We start from the raw sequence: 16,956 nt of genomic DNA, 5'->3' as shown, positions 1-16,956 counted from the left end.
TATATATGTATAAGTTTAAACACACATGCCATTTGACCTAAAACTTTTACCTTCAAAAGCTTTTTCTTCAGAAATTATTTGCCCAAAGATAAACGGTAGGATGCTCATTATAGTGTAAAAAAAAATGGTGACAACTAAATGTCCAGAAAAATGAAAATGGCTGAATAATTCATGATATTATTAAAATGTGAAATTCTCTGCAGCAGTCAAAAAGGGTAAGATACAGCTATATTTACATGGAAAGACTTCCAAGCTATATTAAATGGAAAGAACAAATTATTTATAGTAATGTTCCACTTATGCAAAGGGGAAAGGAAATCTATTTGTGAATTTGAATATATGCATGTGAATTTCAAAATGCAAGAAAAAACCATATAGGTTACATCCAAAACTACTAACCAGTGGCTGCTCCTAAGAAGAAACTTTTGATATTATCACTTATTATATACCTCCAAATTATTACAATTTTAACACTGTGGAGGATAGCTTTGAGAAACTTTTACTACTCGTATGCTCCCAAATTCCCAGAGTGAAAGATGACATGCAATAGTGCTACGGGTTTTCAAATTCTTCTCTAAAATACAAGACTGACCTCTTCGAAAGGTAGAAAAAGGCCATAAATAAAATTAACAGCATATTCTGTCTTTTCTGTCAGTACACACACACGCACATGTGTACACACACACAATTTCATGCATATATAACTTAGTATGAAGTTCATATTTTAAAGTGTACAATGATTTTAAGCTTTTTTTCCCAACCATCTCCATAATCTAATTTTAGAATACTTTCATCACCATAAAAAAAAACTGTGTATTCAAAACTCTTCTGGTGAATTAAAACAAACAAACAAATGCTGGTGCCCATTGGCATTCATTCTCCATCCCCTTTCTGCTCCATCCAATCCTAGGTATCCATTTCCTGTCACTATATTATTTGGCTACCTGAGACATTTCATATAAATAAAACCATACAGTATACTGACTTTGGTGCATGGCTTCCTTTACTTTTGAAGTTCATCCATGTTGTATCATGTGTTAGTACTTCATTCTTGTTACTACCCAATAATAGATCTGTATGGATATACCACATCTTGCTTATGCATTCATCAGTTGGTGGGCATTTAAGTTGTTTCCACTTTTTGGCTATTATGAGTAATGCTGCTATGGACATGGATGTACAAATTATTGTGCAGACCTATGTCTTCATTCTTCTTGGGTATACACCTAGGAGTGGAATTTGCTGGGCCATAGGGTAATGCTGTATTTAACATGTGATAACTGCCAAATTCTTTTCCAAGGTGGCTGCACTCTTTTCCACTTCCACCAGTGGTTTATGAAGGACCCAATTTCTCCACATCCTTTCTAATGTCTGTTATTGTCTGTCTTTTTTATCATCACCATTCTGGCATGTGTGAAGGGGTATCTCATTGTGGTTTTAATAATTTGCATTTTCAAGATGACTAATTTTAAGCATCCTTTTGTGTGCTTTTTGGCTATTTGTCTATCTTTTTTGGAGAAATGTCTATTCATATCCTTTGCCTCTTTTGGTGGGGGAAGGCATTGAATTGTAGGAGTGCGTCATATGTTCTGGATATTAATTGCCTATCAGATACATGACTTGCAAGTATTTCCTATTTTGTGGGTTCCTTTTACTTTGTTGATGGTTGCACATTCTCTTTTGTTCAACTTAAGTTTGTGGAGTCAGTCATGAGAGATCTTACAAATAGATGTGTGTTAACTGTTGCAAATCCAACATATAATATTTCCCCTTTTTCCATCCCCACGAATAGAAAATCTTCCGTGCCATGTATGACTATATGGCGGCTGATGCAGATGAGGTGTCCTTCAAGGATGGAGATGCCATCATAAATGTTCAAGCAATTGATGAAGGCTGGATGTATGGCACTGTGCAGAGGACTGGCAGGACCGGAATGCTCCCAGCCAACTACGTTGAAGCTATTTAGGCATTTCAAAGCATCACACTTGTCTGCAGGACTTACAGATCCTGCAGTCAATGTTTCAGTTTAGACTCTCCACTGTTACCTAAGTTCTCAAGCTGCCTATGGTTTTTCTGTGTCAATGTGATTTATGGTAGTACCATCCTTTCTCCTTTGAGTTTTAAAATAAGTTGCAGAACAGACACTTTAAAAGCTTCTGCAATATTATTTCTGTGCCTAGAGTCTTTCTCCATTATAAACATGTTTTAACATTATTTCTTTTCTAAAACAGGGATTTTGAACATGCCAAACACATTAAAGGAAAAATAGCAGAGATGTTCACCTTTTCCTTGCTGATTGCTAATGCTTATTATTTCTAATTCAGTTCTGAAATTATAAACTTATAATCAATACAAACCAGCAACTAATAAAACCTCTAATTCTGCAACTCTGTGGATGGAATGAGCATTATTTATTTTTAATGGTTTTAATATCTACCTATAAAAATTCAATGAAGCAAGTTGTACATAAAATTACTAAAAAATTATCTAAATTTAAAAAATGTACTGTTATGCATAAGAGTAGACATTCTCAAAATTCTATCTATACTTGCATTCAGCAAGCTTCTATTACAGTTTTAAGAACATCTGTGGACTCCAATCCTAACTTCAAGGGCATCTTTCCCATCTGTATCCAGTAGGATGGCAGCATGTGGCAAAGGCAAAGGGAGGAGAAGCAACCATAATGGCTTAATGTTTAAGTTTACAGACTGTTCTTCCTAGAAGGTAGGTAAGTCCCTGTAACTTTACAGCCGTAGTAATGCTGCCTCAAGCTTCTTAATGTGTCTGAGACTCACAGGGAGAAAATGCTCTTGTGAAGAGAGCGCACTCACTTGCGAATGACCAACGTACACCTCTATGCCAGGCACTGGGTTAGAGGCTGAAGCTCAAGTGAAGAACAAGAGACAGTTGATGCCCTTAGGGAATTTACAGACCCAAGAAAAGGCAGATTATGCCTAACCATCCAAATGGTGCCAAATGGTGCTACTCTCCTGCTCCCAAGTCTTCCATCTTGCCTTAAACTGGATAAAAATGCAAGTAGGCAACAATCCTATTGTGATTTCCAACTCCCAAACTTTTAGAATACTAAAGTATATGCTATCTCCATTACAATGAGCCATTTTTTTGTTTGGAGACAGTCTCCCTCTGTTGCCCAGGCTGGAGTGCAGTGGCCCAATCTCTACTCACTGCAACCTCTCCCTCCTGGGTTCAAGTGATTCTTGTGTCTCAGCCTCCTGAGTAGCTGGGACTACAGGCGTGTGCCACCACTCTGGGCTAATGTTTGTATTTTTAGTAGAGACAGGGTTTTGCCATATTGGCCAGACTGGTCTTGAACTCCTGACTTCAGGTGATCCAACCACCTCAGCCTCCCAAAGTGCTGGGATTACAGGCCTGAGCCACTGGACCTGGCCTGGCTGGTTTAGTTTTAAATTTCCTATTTACTTTATTGGTTTGCCAAGGCACACTTTGCAGGTGCTATTGCAAAGAACAACAGAACTTTTGTCTCTTACAGATTTTTCTTTAAAGCCTGGAAAATGTTCAACATGCAGCTGGCTTTCCAAGATCCTTGAGTTCCACATCCACAGATTCAACCAACCATGAATCAAAAATATTCAGAAAAAAATAGATGGTCACATCTGTACTGAACAGCTAGACTTTTTTCTTGTGATTAGTCCTTAAACAATACAGTATAACATATTTACATACATTTACATTATATTAGGTATTATAATCAAGAGATGATTTAAAGCACAGGTCCCCAGCCTTTTTGGCACTAGGGACCGGTTTTGTGGAAGACAATTTTTCCACACAGTGGGGAACGAAACTGTTCCACCTCAGATCAGGTGTTAGGTTCTGATAAGGAGCACAAACCTAGATCCCTCACATGTGCAGTTCATGAAGAATTTACTGCGGCCAGTGAGCTGACAGGAGGCAGAGCTCAGGTGGTAATGCTTGCTCACCGGCCACTCGACCTCCTGCTGTACAGCCTGTTTCCTAACAGGCCATGGACCTGTACCACTCCACAGCCCGTGGGTTGGGGAACCCTGATTTAAAGTATATGGGAGAATGTGCATAGGTTATATGCTAATATTAGGTCATTTTACACTAGGGATTTTAATATCCATAAGGTGGGGGTGGTCCTGAAACCAATACCCCATGGATATTGAGGGATGACTGTATATATAAAAGTAGAGAATAATCCTACATCCACCAACTAGCCTCAAAAATTATCAACTCATGGTTAACCCTGTTTCCTCTCCACCAAACCGATGCAGTCCTCTCATTACCTTATAACTTCCTTATACTGAATCTCATTATAGATTAGTCACCTTTCAGTGTGTATCTTATAAAGGACTCTTAAAACATTAATCACAAGAAAATTAACACACCTTAAAAACTGGCAATCAATATCCAATGTTCTAATCTTCCTGCCATCTGCTTGTGCTTGTTGGTCCAACGATACTAGGGAAGTCCTTTGTATATATCTCCACTACCACGTAGGCTGCAAAGAGCCATCTTCAAGAAACTATAAAAGGGAGAAATTAGGTCTACGGGTTACATCTCAATCAAATCTCACTCAAATGTATGAACTGTATTGTGTCCCACCCTCCCACCCCCAAATTCATGTTAAGTCCTAACCCCCAAGGCCTCAGAATGTGACCTTGGAAATAGGATCCTTGCAGATGCTGTTAATTCAGATGAGGCCCTAATCCAATGGCCTTGCTATCCTTATAAAAGGGAAATTTAGACAAATACACAGGCACATAGGTAGAAAGTCATACGAAGATGGGAGATTGGGGAAATACCTCTACCTGTCAAAAACGGCCAGCACACCACCAAGCTAGCTGGGGAGAGGTATGGGACAGGTAACTTCCACACAGTCCTTAGAAGGAACAAACCCTGCTGATACCGTATCTCAGACCTCTACTATTCAAAACTGAGACAATACATTTCAGTTGTTTAACTTATTAGGTTTGTGGTACTGTTACAGCAGCCCTAGGAAACTAATACAGTATCTTTCAACATCACTGTTTACCCTAATTGTTGTTGTTGTTTTTTTCCTTAAAACTATGGAGCTTTTCTTCGGCTGCCATCAACATGCTTGGTTCTGCAGAGGAAGTTAAGGTCACGTTGGGGTAAGGCATTTACTTCATCTGGTGACTAGCCTGGCAGTGCCACCTCTGCCCTCGCCCACACCATGTGGACTGCCTCTCCAAGCTTGCCTGCATCTACTCAGCCCTTATTTGACGAAACCTCTCTTGTAACAAGTTCAATGAGAAACTGAACTCATTAACAACAACAGAAAAACCACCACCTCTGGATTTAGAAACCAGTGGAACCCATAAAACTATGCATAGATCAAAAAACCTCTGTGGTTAAAAAGCAGGCCATAAAAGGGGAAAAGGAAAAGGAATGGTTCATGTTTGTGGAGGAATATAACATACACTTTGTGGTATTTGAATTAAACTATTCATACTCATTTCAGATCTCACGAAAACAACAAAACAAAAAACCAAAATGTAGCCAACAAAAACAAGTACCAGAGTTTAGTTTTTATAGTTTTATTTCAGGTAAAAGTGCATTTCTTAAAAAAAGTTTCAATATCCAGTTTCCATTGGCAAGTGATAACAGTTAACCCTCAATGATTCATGAAAAGTTTTACTGTGAATCAAACATAGAATTCTGCCCCCCTCAACAGTCATAAAGAACCAGAAATAGTAACTGTAAGTGTGCCTACTTCAAACACTGTATAAAGCAGTGGTCCCTAACCTTTTTTCAACAGGGACCAGTTTCGTGGAAGACAATTTCCACAGACAGGTGTTGGGGTAGATGGTTTCAGGATGAGACTGTTCCACCTCAGATCATCAGGTATTAGATTCTCATAATGAGAGCACAACCTAGATCTCTTGCATGTGCAGTTCACAATAGGGTTCACGCTCCTGTAAGAATCTAATGCCACCCAGGGGTTTGAGACCCCTAGTATAAAGCATTACACAATCAAATAAAACTGACTGCACCATTATTTCCATTATTTGCAGGTAACTGAGGAATGAACAAGTACTTCTGTTAGGCTTCAACTTAAATCATTTTTAAGACTTATCAAATACAAATACTTTGTGAATGTAAAACTAAGCTCTCTTAGAGTTTACCAAATGATCGGGACAACAATATTAGAGGGTTAATAAATGACTGATTTGGCATCTATCAGTCTTTTTGTAAGTGCTATCAGTCAGGTCTATCCACAGGAGGTAGTGCAGAAAGCAACTGATAATTCACAGACCATCAAGGTCCCTTAACCTCATGGCAAATATGTAACTGTAGTTTGAGAGTTTAAGTAGGAAAAAGAAGTGTACTTATAAAGTAGTAGTGTTTCCTAGTATCTGTAATTTGAGCAATAGTAAAACACGTAAGTAAAATCAGGAGAAGCCATTTTGGAAAATACAGGGGTAACAGAAATTAAGTAATCAAGACCACATTCTGCCAGCTAGAAGCAAATAACTAAATTGACTAACATGCCATGTATGAGCAAAACCTTCCTCCATAAAAGGGATTGACAAACTCTTTAAAAGGCCAGACAGTATTTTGACTGTTGGAAGCCATACAGACTCTGCTATACTACTAAACTCAGCCACTGTACCAGGAAAGCAGCTAAAGACAATGAGCACAGCTGTTCCAATAAAACTTTATTTCTGGATACTGAAATTTTAATTTAATGTTTTCATGTGTCACAAAATATCCTCCTTTTGACTTTTTTCACCATTAAAAAATGTAAAAACCAGTCTCAGCTCACAGATGGTACAAAAAACAGGTGGCATGCTAGTTTACCAATCTGTGCTCTGTAAAAAACTTAGGAGTTAACACTGCCATCCTTCAGTTTCTATACTCAAAACCAATTTTGCTCTTAATTGTTTTCTTTTGGAAACTTCCTATTCTATAAAAATAAAAAATTCTTTAGACACTTGTTAGCTATTCAATAATGTATCAAAATAATTGTTAGACTATACTCTATTTTCAGTTCCATGACACTTTATTTTGAAGATCTTCCTAGTTATATTTTGTTTATCCGTTTAAGAAACAAAGCTGCCTTTTGTTGGAAATACTTATTAACTTACTGCTTTTGTGGGAGTATTAATAATGTATTTTAACATAATCTCTCAGGGTATTTATGAACATCAATTATAATACTGTGCTATGTACAGAATAGCTCTCAGAGACTATAGGCTATCAGCTATTTCTGAAGTATACAGGAGTATATAGGACAGCTTGTCTCTCTACTAAATGGACTATGCATTAAAATTCCAGCTCAATCTGTCTTTTCCATTCTCTTCAACTCATCACTTCTCAGTGCATCAACTTCTATCAGCATATAAGCTTGCTGTCCAGTAAATTCAGCTTTATCTACAATTATAAATTGGCACACTGTGGCCAAAAATATTCCCTCTGCTACAAGTAGAGTACAAAAGTTAGAGTTTTTTTCTTACTTGTGACATCAACAATGGAAAATATTGTCTTCAATTTTTTAGGTAAGATGAACGGTTATCTTTTATTCCAATGGTATTTACAGCTTACCATAACACATTTGGTTTTAACTGTTCTTTGGAGAAAGGAAGGCTTAGTATGTAAAGAAAAAAATGATTAGGACCACATCGGAAAATTTAACATTCTATTTCAGAACTGAGTAAATTCTCACAACTGTTTAGACTACTATATTAAATATTTATAGATCTTCAAACTTCGATGACTTACATTTTAATGGCTACTTGCAAAGAGCAATATGTAAAGCCTGGCACATAACATACTTATTAACTGGACGTCAGAAAGCACGAAACCCAATTTGTTTTACAGATCAAACTATCAATAAATTTTGATAAATTTTTAAAACCTATTACTTAACTTTCGGCTACATTTTCCTTAGTGCTTTCAGGGTAGTTCTTACAGATTATTTAAATATGTGAGGAAAATCTAACACCTTAACAGAATTCCAAGAAAAACTCACTTTTCAAGAATCATATTATTCAACTCCATCTTTCAAATTTCACTTTACGATGAAACAGGAATTTTCAACCACATAATATAACAGAAAATTAAGTGACCAGAGGTCTGCAGTATAATGACAGGGCATATGTGCTAGACTGACTTATTCATTATAGCACTACTAAATTTAACTGCCAGATTAATATTAGGGGTAGTGTTGATTTTCCATGTTTATTAATAATGATGATCCATAATAGAAGGCAAGATTTATTTAGAGACTAAATATATTCTAATACTTAGAAATCAACTTTTATATTAACAAAAACATAACCCACAAATACTCATGAGAAAATACTTTGTCTAATTTGCCTTATCAATAAGATTCTTTATAACCTGAAATTCTTAGTCTGACTACTTAAAAAATAAATCGTCCATATTTTTAAAAGGCTCTTAAGCAAAATTCTTAATTTTCTTAAAATTTTTGAACTTTAAGCCTTCAAAACCAGTCTGCATCCCCAATTCACAAAATTGACAGTTATAAAAGGACTTGAATCTGCCTGGCTTACCAAAATCTAAAACACAGCCTGAAGCCTCTTAGGCCCATCTACCAGCGCAGTTCACAGGCATCTGCATGAATCACCTGGGACTGTGTTTAAAAAGACTCACGGGGCCCAATGCAGATCTACTGAATCAGAATCCGCTTGTTCATATGCACATCAAAGTTTGAGAGTACTATGTTAAAAATCAAAACCTCTAATGTTTCTATACAAAGTACAAGGTCTTTCTAATGGCTTAGGAATAATAAGATAGACATGGGTTGCAGCAATGAGGAAACAGTCTCCTCCCCCCACCCAAGTTTTAGTCTAATAATGCCAACTAACTGCTGTTTTATAGCCTCCTAGGCTGAATGACAAATTAACTTCTTGAAAATCAATTATGAAGAATATGAGATGAAACCTAGGCCTTTCTTACTGAATTAAAGTCAAAGTTGGAAGAAAAAAATTAACCCATTTATACTTTCTTTTTAAAAAGCAATTACTCTATTCTCATTCCTTTACACCTTAAAAAAATGAAACTTCACTTATATATTCACAATCCCCACCATTTCCCCCAATTTTGTTTCTTGCCTCACCACTTACTCTTCACATTTTTATGTTTAAATTTAACAGAGTCTTTAACTATCTTATCTTCAAGCTGTACAGAAAAAAAAAATCCATGGGCAATGTTAGAATTAAACTTTTTTTTTTTTTTTGCGAGACAGAGACTTGCTCTATCGCGCAATGGCATGATCTCGGCTCACTGCAACCTCCGCCTAAAAGGTTCAAGCAATTCTCATGTCTCAGCCTCCTGAGTAGCTGAGATTACAAGTATGTGCCAACATGCCTGGCTGGTTTTTGTATTTTTAGTAGAGACAGGATTTCGCCACATTGTTCAGGTCAGTTTTGAACTCCTGGGCCAAAGTGATCCACCTGCCCGGCCTTCAATAATGCTTTTAATGTGCAGGTTTAAATCCTGTTTTTGCCTGTATTATCCAACAGCATTATTTAACCTGATTCATCCTTTAACTATTTGGAATTAGAGTAAAGCTCCATATGATTCAACAATGGTTTTCAAACTTGTACAAGTGGCAAAGCAGCTTCAACAATGAGGTCACTGAAATATTGAAAATTTAAATCCACTCTAAAATCCAAAACAGATTTCATAGATATGGGAATGATGGGCCAGGAGCGGTGGCTCACGCCTGTAATTCCACCATTTTAGGAGGCTGAGGCAGGTGGATATCTGAGGTCAGAAGTTTGAGACCAGCCTGGCCGACATGGTGAAACCCCGTATCTACTAAAAATACAAAAATTAACCGGTGGTGGTGGCAGGCACCTGTAATCCCAGCTATTTGGGAGGCTGAGGCAGGAGAATCGCTTGAACCCAGGAGGTGGAGGTTGCAGTGAGCTGAGATCGTGCCACTGCACTCCAGCCTGGGCAGCAAGGGTGAAAACTCCATCTCAAAAAAAAAAGAAAATGGCCAGGTGGGGTGGCTCACGCCTGTAATCCCAGCACTTTGGGAGGCTGAGGCAGGCGGATCACGAGGTCAGATCAAGACCATCCTGGCTAACACAGTGAACCCCTTCTCTACTAAAAATATAAAAAATTAGCTGGGCATGGTGGCGGGCACCTGTAGTCCCAGCTACTTGGGAGGCTGAGGCAGGAGAATGGCGTGAACCTGGGAGGCAGAGCTTGCAGTGAACCGAGATCGCACCACTGCACTCCAGCATGGGCAACAGAGCAAGACTGTGTCTCAAAAAAAAAAAAAAAAAAAAGATACTACATGACAATCCTGTGTGCCACTAGTTTTTTTTTCTTAAATATGCATAAGACAATTAAGACACATTTGAGTGTTATTATGATCTGACATTTGTTTTATTAACCATTAGAAAAGATTTGAAAAAACGAATTCCATTTTAATAGTGAGACAACACAGTAGAGCTAATCATGGAATATTAATGTTTTGCTATTCGGGAATTACTAAGGGGGAAATTTGCAGGAAACTTTAAGGCAAGAATATTGCAAATAAGTTGCCAAAAATATATGCTTATAGCCATAGCAAAATGAAGATTTAGCATGCTTGTCTTTGCTCCCAAATATTTTTAAATGCAGCTTTATTAAACTATAATGTTTTTAAAATTAATACTTGTGCTTATATAAAATTAAGTGATTTAAGTACATGATACTCATTTGGTCACATTTTCTGCTATTACTGTTTGGCTTCCCAAGAATTTCATTCAATCAGCAAGTTTAGTTCACACAAACGTTAAGGCACATAGTCATGAAACGAGCTGATTTTAATTCTGAAGTTTGTTAAAGTAATCTGCTCCCCTCTTCCCCAAACACATATACATAGCTGCTTATTCATACCTGTTTGCTAAAAACTCATGTGCACCTCCTTACGGTTAAATATAATTTGGGAAATTAATGATGTAAAATGTAAATCATAATTGTAATTCCTTTTAAGGAAATTAGTATTTTTCTTTAGTTACTTCAAGCCACAATCCTTAATTCAATGATCCCAGAATTCTTTACAAAACCATCCTTGGTATATGAATATCTTAGACCCAAAAGTATCTGTGATTATGAATTTATGATGATGAAAAAAGACACCAACTTTTATAGAGATCCCTGAATATACGAGAGCTAACTAGGCACAAGGATTAAACTTTCTATGACTTGCTAGAATGTGTGCCTTGCTAAGTAGGGATTAGCTTCTGAATAAAATGTGAAAACTGAGATTACTCACTCATTCTATTCAAAGAACAAGTGAGATATATTGTCAGTTAAAAAGATGAAACAAATATGGGAAGTCAGGCACTAATATTAGTTGGCAAAATTTACAAAGGTTTTAATTACATACCTCTTTAAAAAAAGAAAACCTAGGCAACACAGACATATATTAAAAACAACAGTTTCAAATTTCTTCCAAGTTTGCTTTTAAATGAAGGTTTAAAAAGCAGATCAACTCTAGATTTTGTAGTCCAACTTGCTGTGAAATACTGAAACTAACTTTCCTTTAAGAAATCTTAAGGAGGCACACTTTCTAGTGGTGATACCCTCCTCCAAACCAAAAGTAGTAAGAAGGTAAGGGTATGAACAGCAAAGTTGTGTAACATTTTCTTATTTCTATAATTTTACTTATTCTGGATACTTTTAGAAAATAAACTCATGTTTTAACTAAGACTGTTAACCAAGTACAAAACTATTTGTTGTTGCATCTGCAGATACAGTATCCTACAAATATGTGCAGCAAGCCCATGAAGCACTTCCACCGTCAATACTGATATTTCAGTATTTAATATATACAAAATGTTTCTATTGAACAGAACCAAGGTATTCACAATAAGCTGCAGAAAAACCCATGCAATTAACAAAGAATGAAATTTATAAATTAAAAACATTGTCGTCTATACATAATGTACAATCATGCATTTAAAAATGAATACTATACGTCTCATAAGAATAAATTTTCAGTCAACTGCTGCTGCATGAATATTTGCTAATGCAAATGAATAAAATCTTAGTAAATTCTGCATTAATATTTTAACCCCCAGAAGCTGAAACTTGTCTCATTTTTCTTGAAAGCTGTCCAAAGTTGACATATGCAGGAAAAGTTCCAATTCTTTCGCATTTCATTTGAGGTTTTTAACCAGTAACAAACTTCCTAAACCTCAGTCCCAACAAACATGAATTAAACAAACAAACAAAAGTATAAACACCTTTATCAGTTCAGCAAAAATTCAAATAAAAATGTTCAATTTTACTTAAAGTATTTTACATGTTTCACCAGAATATGCACGGGTTTAATTAAGAAAGCATGAAATAAAATGTAAGTTCTGTTACTAGTTTTGCTTTCACATCTCAGTAAGATAATTAAATTTCCTGAAAAACCACGCATAGCAGCCAAGAAGAATACATTATATGAAAAAAAAAGATCTTACATAATGAACTTACAAAATTGAACTTACATAATAAGTCACTGTCCTTCAGGGTTTGAAATGTTATCAACTTTGCAAAGAGTCTCTTCTTTGAAATTGTGCTATTATTTCAGAACTTGTTTCCTCAATCAAGAAATCCAGTGATGTTTAAAAAAACCTTCAATTTTCTCTGAAAATACTAAATAGAATTTTCATGGGATGGTGATCTCCAACGTGACTGTAGATTTTTTATTACAGAGTTTGCCATACAACTTAGTTTCTCGTGCATTTCAAATAGTTGGCTTCCTGAATAATTATGAAGATCTTCTGAATCCAGCTGAAGAGCAAGAGCATTAATCTGTGCCACAAGGTTTTTGGATAATGGAGTTTCTAAAGCAACAGGATCAATTATATCTAAAAGAGAAAAAAAAACCACAATTAAATCTATAACAGACAAAAATTAAATTATTTACATGATCTTTTAAGTTAGTCCAAGTGCCTAGGTTTCAAATTGAGAGAGCAGGCTTAGGTCTTCATGAGGACAAGCAGACAAAAAAATCTACCAGAGCTGCCGCTGCTGCTGCTGCTGCTGCTGCTGCTGCTGCTTATTATTACTATGAGATGGAGCCTCATTCTATTGCCCAGGCTGGATTGCAGTGGCGTAATCTCAGCTCACTGCAACCTCTGCCTCATAGGTTCAAGCCATTCTCCCGCCTCAGCCTCCCAAGTAGCTGGGATTACTGGCATGCACCACCACATCCAGCTATTTTTTTGTATTTTTAGTAGGTGCGGGGTTTCATGTTGCCCAGAGTGGTCTCGAACTCCTGACCTCAAGCGATCCACCCACCTTGGCCTCCCAAAGTGCTGGGATTACAGGCGTGAGCCACCATACCCAACCTACCGCTGCTTATTATTCTGTGCTATTCTCACAGATTATTCTGTGCTATTAAAGAAATTTAAAAATGGTAGACTACTTCATTTATTAATATAACTAGAAGAGAAAGTATATAGTTTAAATCCTTGAGACCTTGATGGAGAAGTTGACAAGAAAAACAAATAGACACATTTGATGTCCAATCGATTAGTTTTTCATATACTTCACATTAAACATAAAATAATTGTTGAAATAAGGCATGGTCAAATCAGACTAAAAAAAATAACATATTTCAAGAAAGTCAGCTGATCTTCTAAATAAAATTATCCCACTTTTGCTAAAATATACCTGAGGCAAGTCTTTCTTCATCAGGTGACAAAGATTTATTTTCTATTCCATTTACTGTTTTTTCAGAAATATCAAAAACTGGAATCTCTTCTAGTCCACGAGTCTTCACCTTGATTACAGTTGGAGCAGAAAAAAATGTAAAACAACAACAACAACAAATTGAAACTTTACTTTTAATAGGAGTAATAGTACAAACACTGGAAAACATTGCATAGAACCTATGTTCTACCACCCATCACAATTAAGAGCTAATACTGTTAAGAAAGTAGGTTCTAACTACACAAAATAAAGCATTACAAAGTATTTCCTCAAAGAGAGGGTTAGAATTTAACAATATTTCATAATGGTTTTCTCAGGAAATATAGCCATGGCAGCTAAGAAAATTACATTCTATTTCCCAAGTTCAAGAATGTGGTATAAAAAAGTCTATACCAGAGATTTCCAAGCTTAAATAAAATATAGAATTTTTTTAAAAAAAAGAACACAATTTTCTGGCTGGGAGCAGTGGCTCACCCCTGTAATTCCAGCACTTTGGGAGGCCGAGGTGGGTAGATCACTTGAGGTCAGGAGTTCAAGACCAGCCTGGCAAACATGGTGAAACCCCCCTCTACTAAAAACACAAAAATTACGGTGCCTGTAATCCCAGCTACTCGGGAGGCTGAGGCAGGAGAACTGCTTGAGTCCAGGAGGTGCAGCTGCAGTGGGCCGAGATCATGCCCCACCTGCACTCTGGCCTGGGTGACAGTGACACTGTATTTAAAAAAAAAAAAAAAAAAGGATACAATTTTCTTAAGTGTTCCTAGGACCTATGGACCACTGATTGAGAAAATACTAAGTTCAGAAAGTTAACTTTCTGAAAATAATAAGTTCAGTAACCATATGACTCAGCAATTCCACTTCTAGGTATATATACAAGAGAAATGAAATCATCTATCCATATAAAAACTTGCAGACACAGCAGCATTATTCGTAATAGCAAATGGTGGAAACAAACCAAATGTCTGTCAACTGGATAAACAAAATGTGGTATATACATATAATGCATATTATTCAACCAAAAAAGGTCCAGGACCAGATGAATTCACAGCCGAATTCTACCAGAGGTACAAAGAGGAGCTGGTACCATTCCTTCTGAAACTATTCCAATCAATAGAAAAAGAGGGAATCCTCACTAACTCTTTTTATGACGCCACCATCATCCTGATACCAAAGCCTGGCAGAGACACAACAAAAAAAGAGATTTTTAGACCAATATCCTTGATGAACATTGATGCAAAAATCCTCAATAAAATACTGGCAAACCAAATCCAGCAGCACATCAAAAAGCTTATCCACCATGATCAAGTGAGCTTCATCCCTGGGATGCAAGGCTGGTTCAACATACAAAAATCAGTAAACGTAATCCAGCATATAAACAGAACCAAAGACAAAAACCACATGATTATCTCAATAGATGCAGAAAAGGCCTTTGACAAAATTCAACAACCCTTCATGCTAAAAACTCTCAATAAATTAGGTATTGATGGGACGTATCTCAAAATAATAAGAGCTATTTATGACAAACCCACAGCCAATATCATACTGAATGGGCAAAAACTGGAAGCATTCCCTTTGAAAACTGGCACAAGACAGGGATGCCCTCTCTCACCACTTCTATTCAACATAGTGTTGGAAGTTCTGGCCAGGGCAATTAGGCAAGAGAAAGAAATAAAGGGTATTCACTTAGGAAAAGAGGAAGTCAAATTGTTCCTGTTTGCAGATGACATGATTGTATATCTAGAAAACCCCGCTGTCTCAGCCCAAAATCTCCTTGGGCCAATAAGCAACTTCAGCAAAGTCTCAGGATACAAAATCAATGTGCAAAAATCACAAGCATTCATATACATCAATAACAGACAAACAGAGAGCCAAATCATGAGTGAACTCCCATTCATAATTGCTTCAAAGAGAATAAAATAACTAGGAATCCAACTTACAAGGGACGTGAAGGACCTCTTCAAGGAGAACTACAAACCACTGCTCAATGAAATAAAAGAGGACACAAACAAATGGAAGAACATTCCATGCTCATGGATAGGAAGAATCAATATTGTGAAAATCGCCATACTGCCCAAGGTAATTTATAGCTTCAATGCCACCCCCATCAAGCTACCAAGGACTTTCTTCACAGAATTGGAAAAAACTACTTTAAAGTTCATATGCAACGAAAAAAGAGCCCGCATTGCCAAGTCAATCATAAGCAAAAAAGACAAAGCTGGAGACATCATTCTACCTGACTTCAAACTATACTACAAGGCTACAGTAACCAAAACAGCATGGTACTGGTACCAAAACAGAGATATATGCCAATAGAACAGAACAGAGCCCTCAGAAATAATACTACACAGTTACAACCATCTGATCTTTGACAAACCTGACAAAAACAAGAAACGGGGAAAGGATTCCCTATTTAATAAATGGTGTTGGGAAAACTGGCTAGCCATATGTAGAAAGCTGAAACTGGATCCCTTCCTTACACCTTATACAAAAATTAATTCAAGATGGATTAAAGATTTAACTGTAAGACCTAAAACCATAAAAGCCCTAGAAGAAAACCTTGGCAATACCATTTGGGACATAGGCATGGGCAAGGACTTCACGTCTAAAACACCAAAAGCAATGGCAACAAAAGCCAAAATTGACAAATGGGATCTAACTAAACTAAAGAGCTTCTGCACAGCAAAAGAAACTACCATCAGAGTGAACAGGCAACCTACAGAATGGGAGAAAATTTTTGCAATCTTCTCATCTGACAAAAGGCTAATATCCAGAATCTACAAAGAATTATTCAACCTCAAAACGGAAATTTTTGAGGATAAACCTTGAAAACATTATGCTAAGTGAAAGAAGCCATTCACAAAAGATCACAAGTTGTACGACCCCACTTTCATGAAATATCCAGAATAGGCAAATCTATAGAGGAAAAGTAGGCATTGGCTGGGCAGTGGAAATGAGGAGTGATAGCTAATGGGTCAGTGTTTCTTCTCTGGGTGATAAAAAAAAGATTCAAAATTAGATCATGGGGAATATTATTTAACTCTGTGAATATATTAAAAACTAACTGCACACATAGGGTAGGCGAATTTTACACGATGTAAATCATACCTTAATGAAGCTGTTAAAAAAAACCTAATTCTCATAGACTTTCCCAAGACCCATGGAAACTGAGTAAGAAAATACTTTAGAAACTAAATTCAATCTGTGAGACAGAAAATTACTAGTAGTATTGGTTTTCTGAGTAACCGGTTAATGAATGTTTAG

At 36.6% G+C, this 16,956-nt stretch overlaps 2 protein-coding genes across 21 annotated transcripts in view; one reads left to right on the top strand and one right to left on the bottom strand.

Moving 5' to 3' along the window:
• Positions 1-2,381, top strand: part of NEB (nebulin) — a 236,003-nt gene extending 233,622 nt beyond the window's left edge. The window contains exon 179 of the mRNA XM_031008470.3: positions 1,793-2,381. Coding sequence (XP_030864330.3) covers positions 1,793-1,966 — 174 coding nt within the window. The 3' untranslated portion in view covers positions 1,967-2,381. The remainder of the gene's footprint in view (positions 1-1,792) is intronic.
• RIF1 (replication timing regulatory factor 1) overlaps positions 1-16,956 on the bottom strand; it is a 96,854-nt gene that overhangs the window by 19,303 nt on the left and 60,595 nt on the right. For 14 of the 20 annotated variants that reach the window (XM_055380857.2, XM_055380861.2, XM_055380866.2 and 11 more), the window contains 2 exons: positions 13,657-13,765; positions 5,546-12,848 (listed from right to left, as the gene is read on the bottom strand). In XM_055380857.2, the coding sequence (XP_055236832.1) occupies positions 12,634-12,848; positions 13,657-13,765 (324 nt within the window). In that variant the 3' untranslated portion in view covers positions 5,546-12,633. Of the gene's footprint in view, positions 1-4,388; positions 4,526-5,545; positions 12,849-13,656; positions 13,766-16,956 lie in introns of those variants that run through there. The other 6 variants (XR_008677885.2, XR_008677886.2, XR_008677887.2 and 3 more) reach the window with 1 other exon arrangement.

The sequence above is a fragment of the Gorilla gorilla genome, chromosome 11, assembly GCF_029281585.2.
Source record: "Gorilla gorilla gorilla isolate KB3781 chromosome 11, NHGRI_mGorGor1-v2.1_pri, whole genome shotgun sequence".
Classification (NCBI taxonomy): domain Eukaryota; kingdom Metazoa; phylum Chordata; class Mammalia; order Primates; family Hominidae; genus Gorilla; species Gorilla gorilla.
This window is presented reverse-complemented; position numbering and strand designations above follow the sequence as displayed.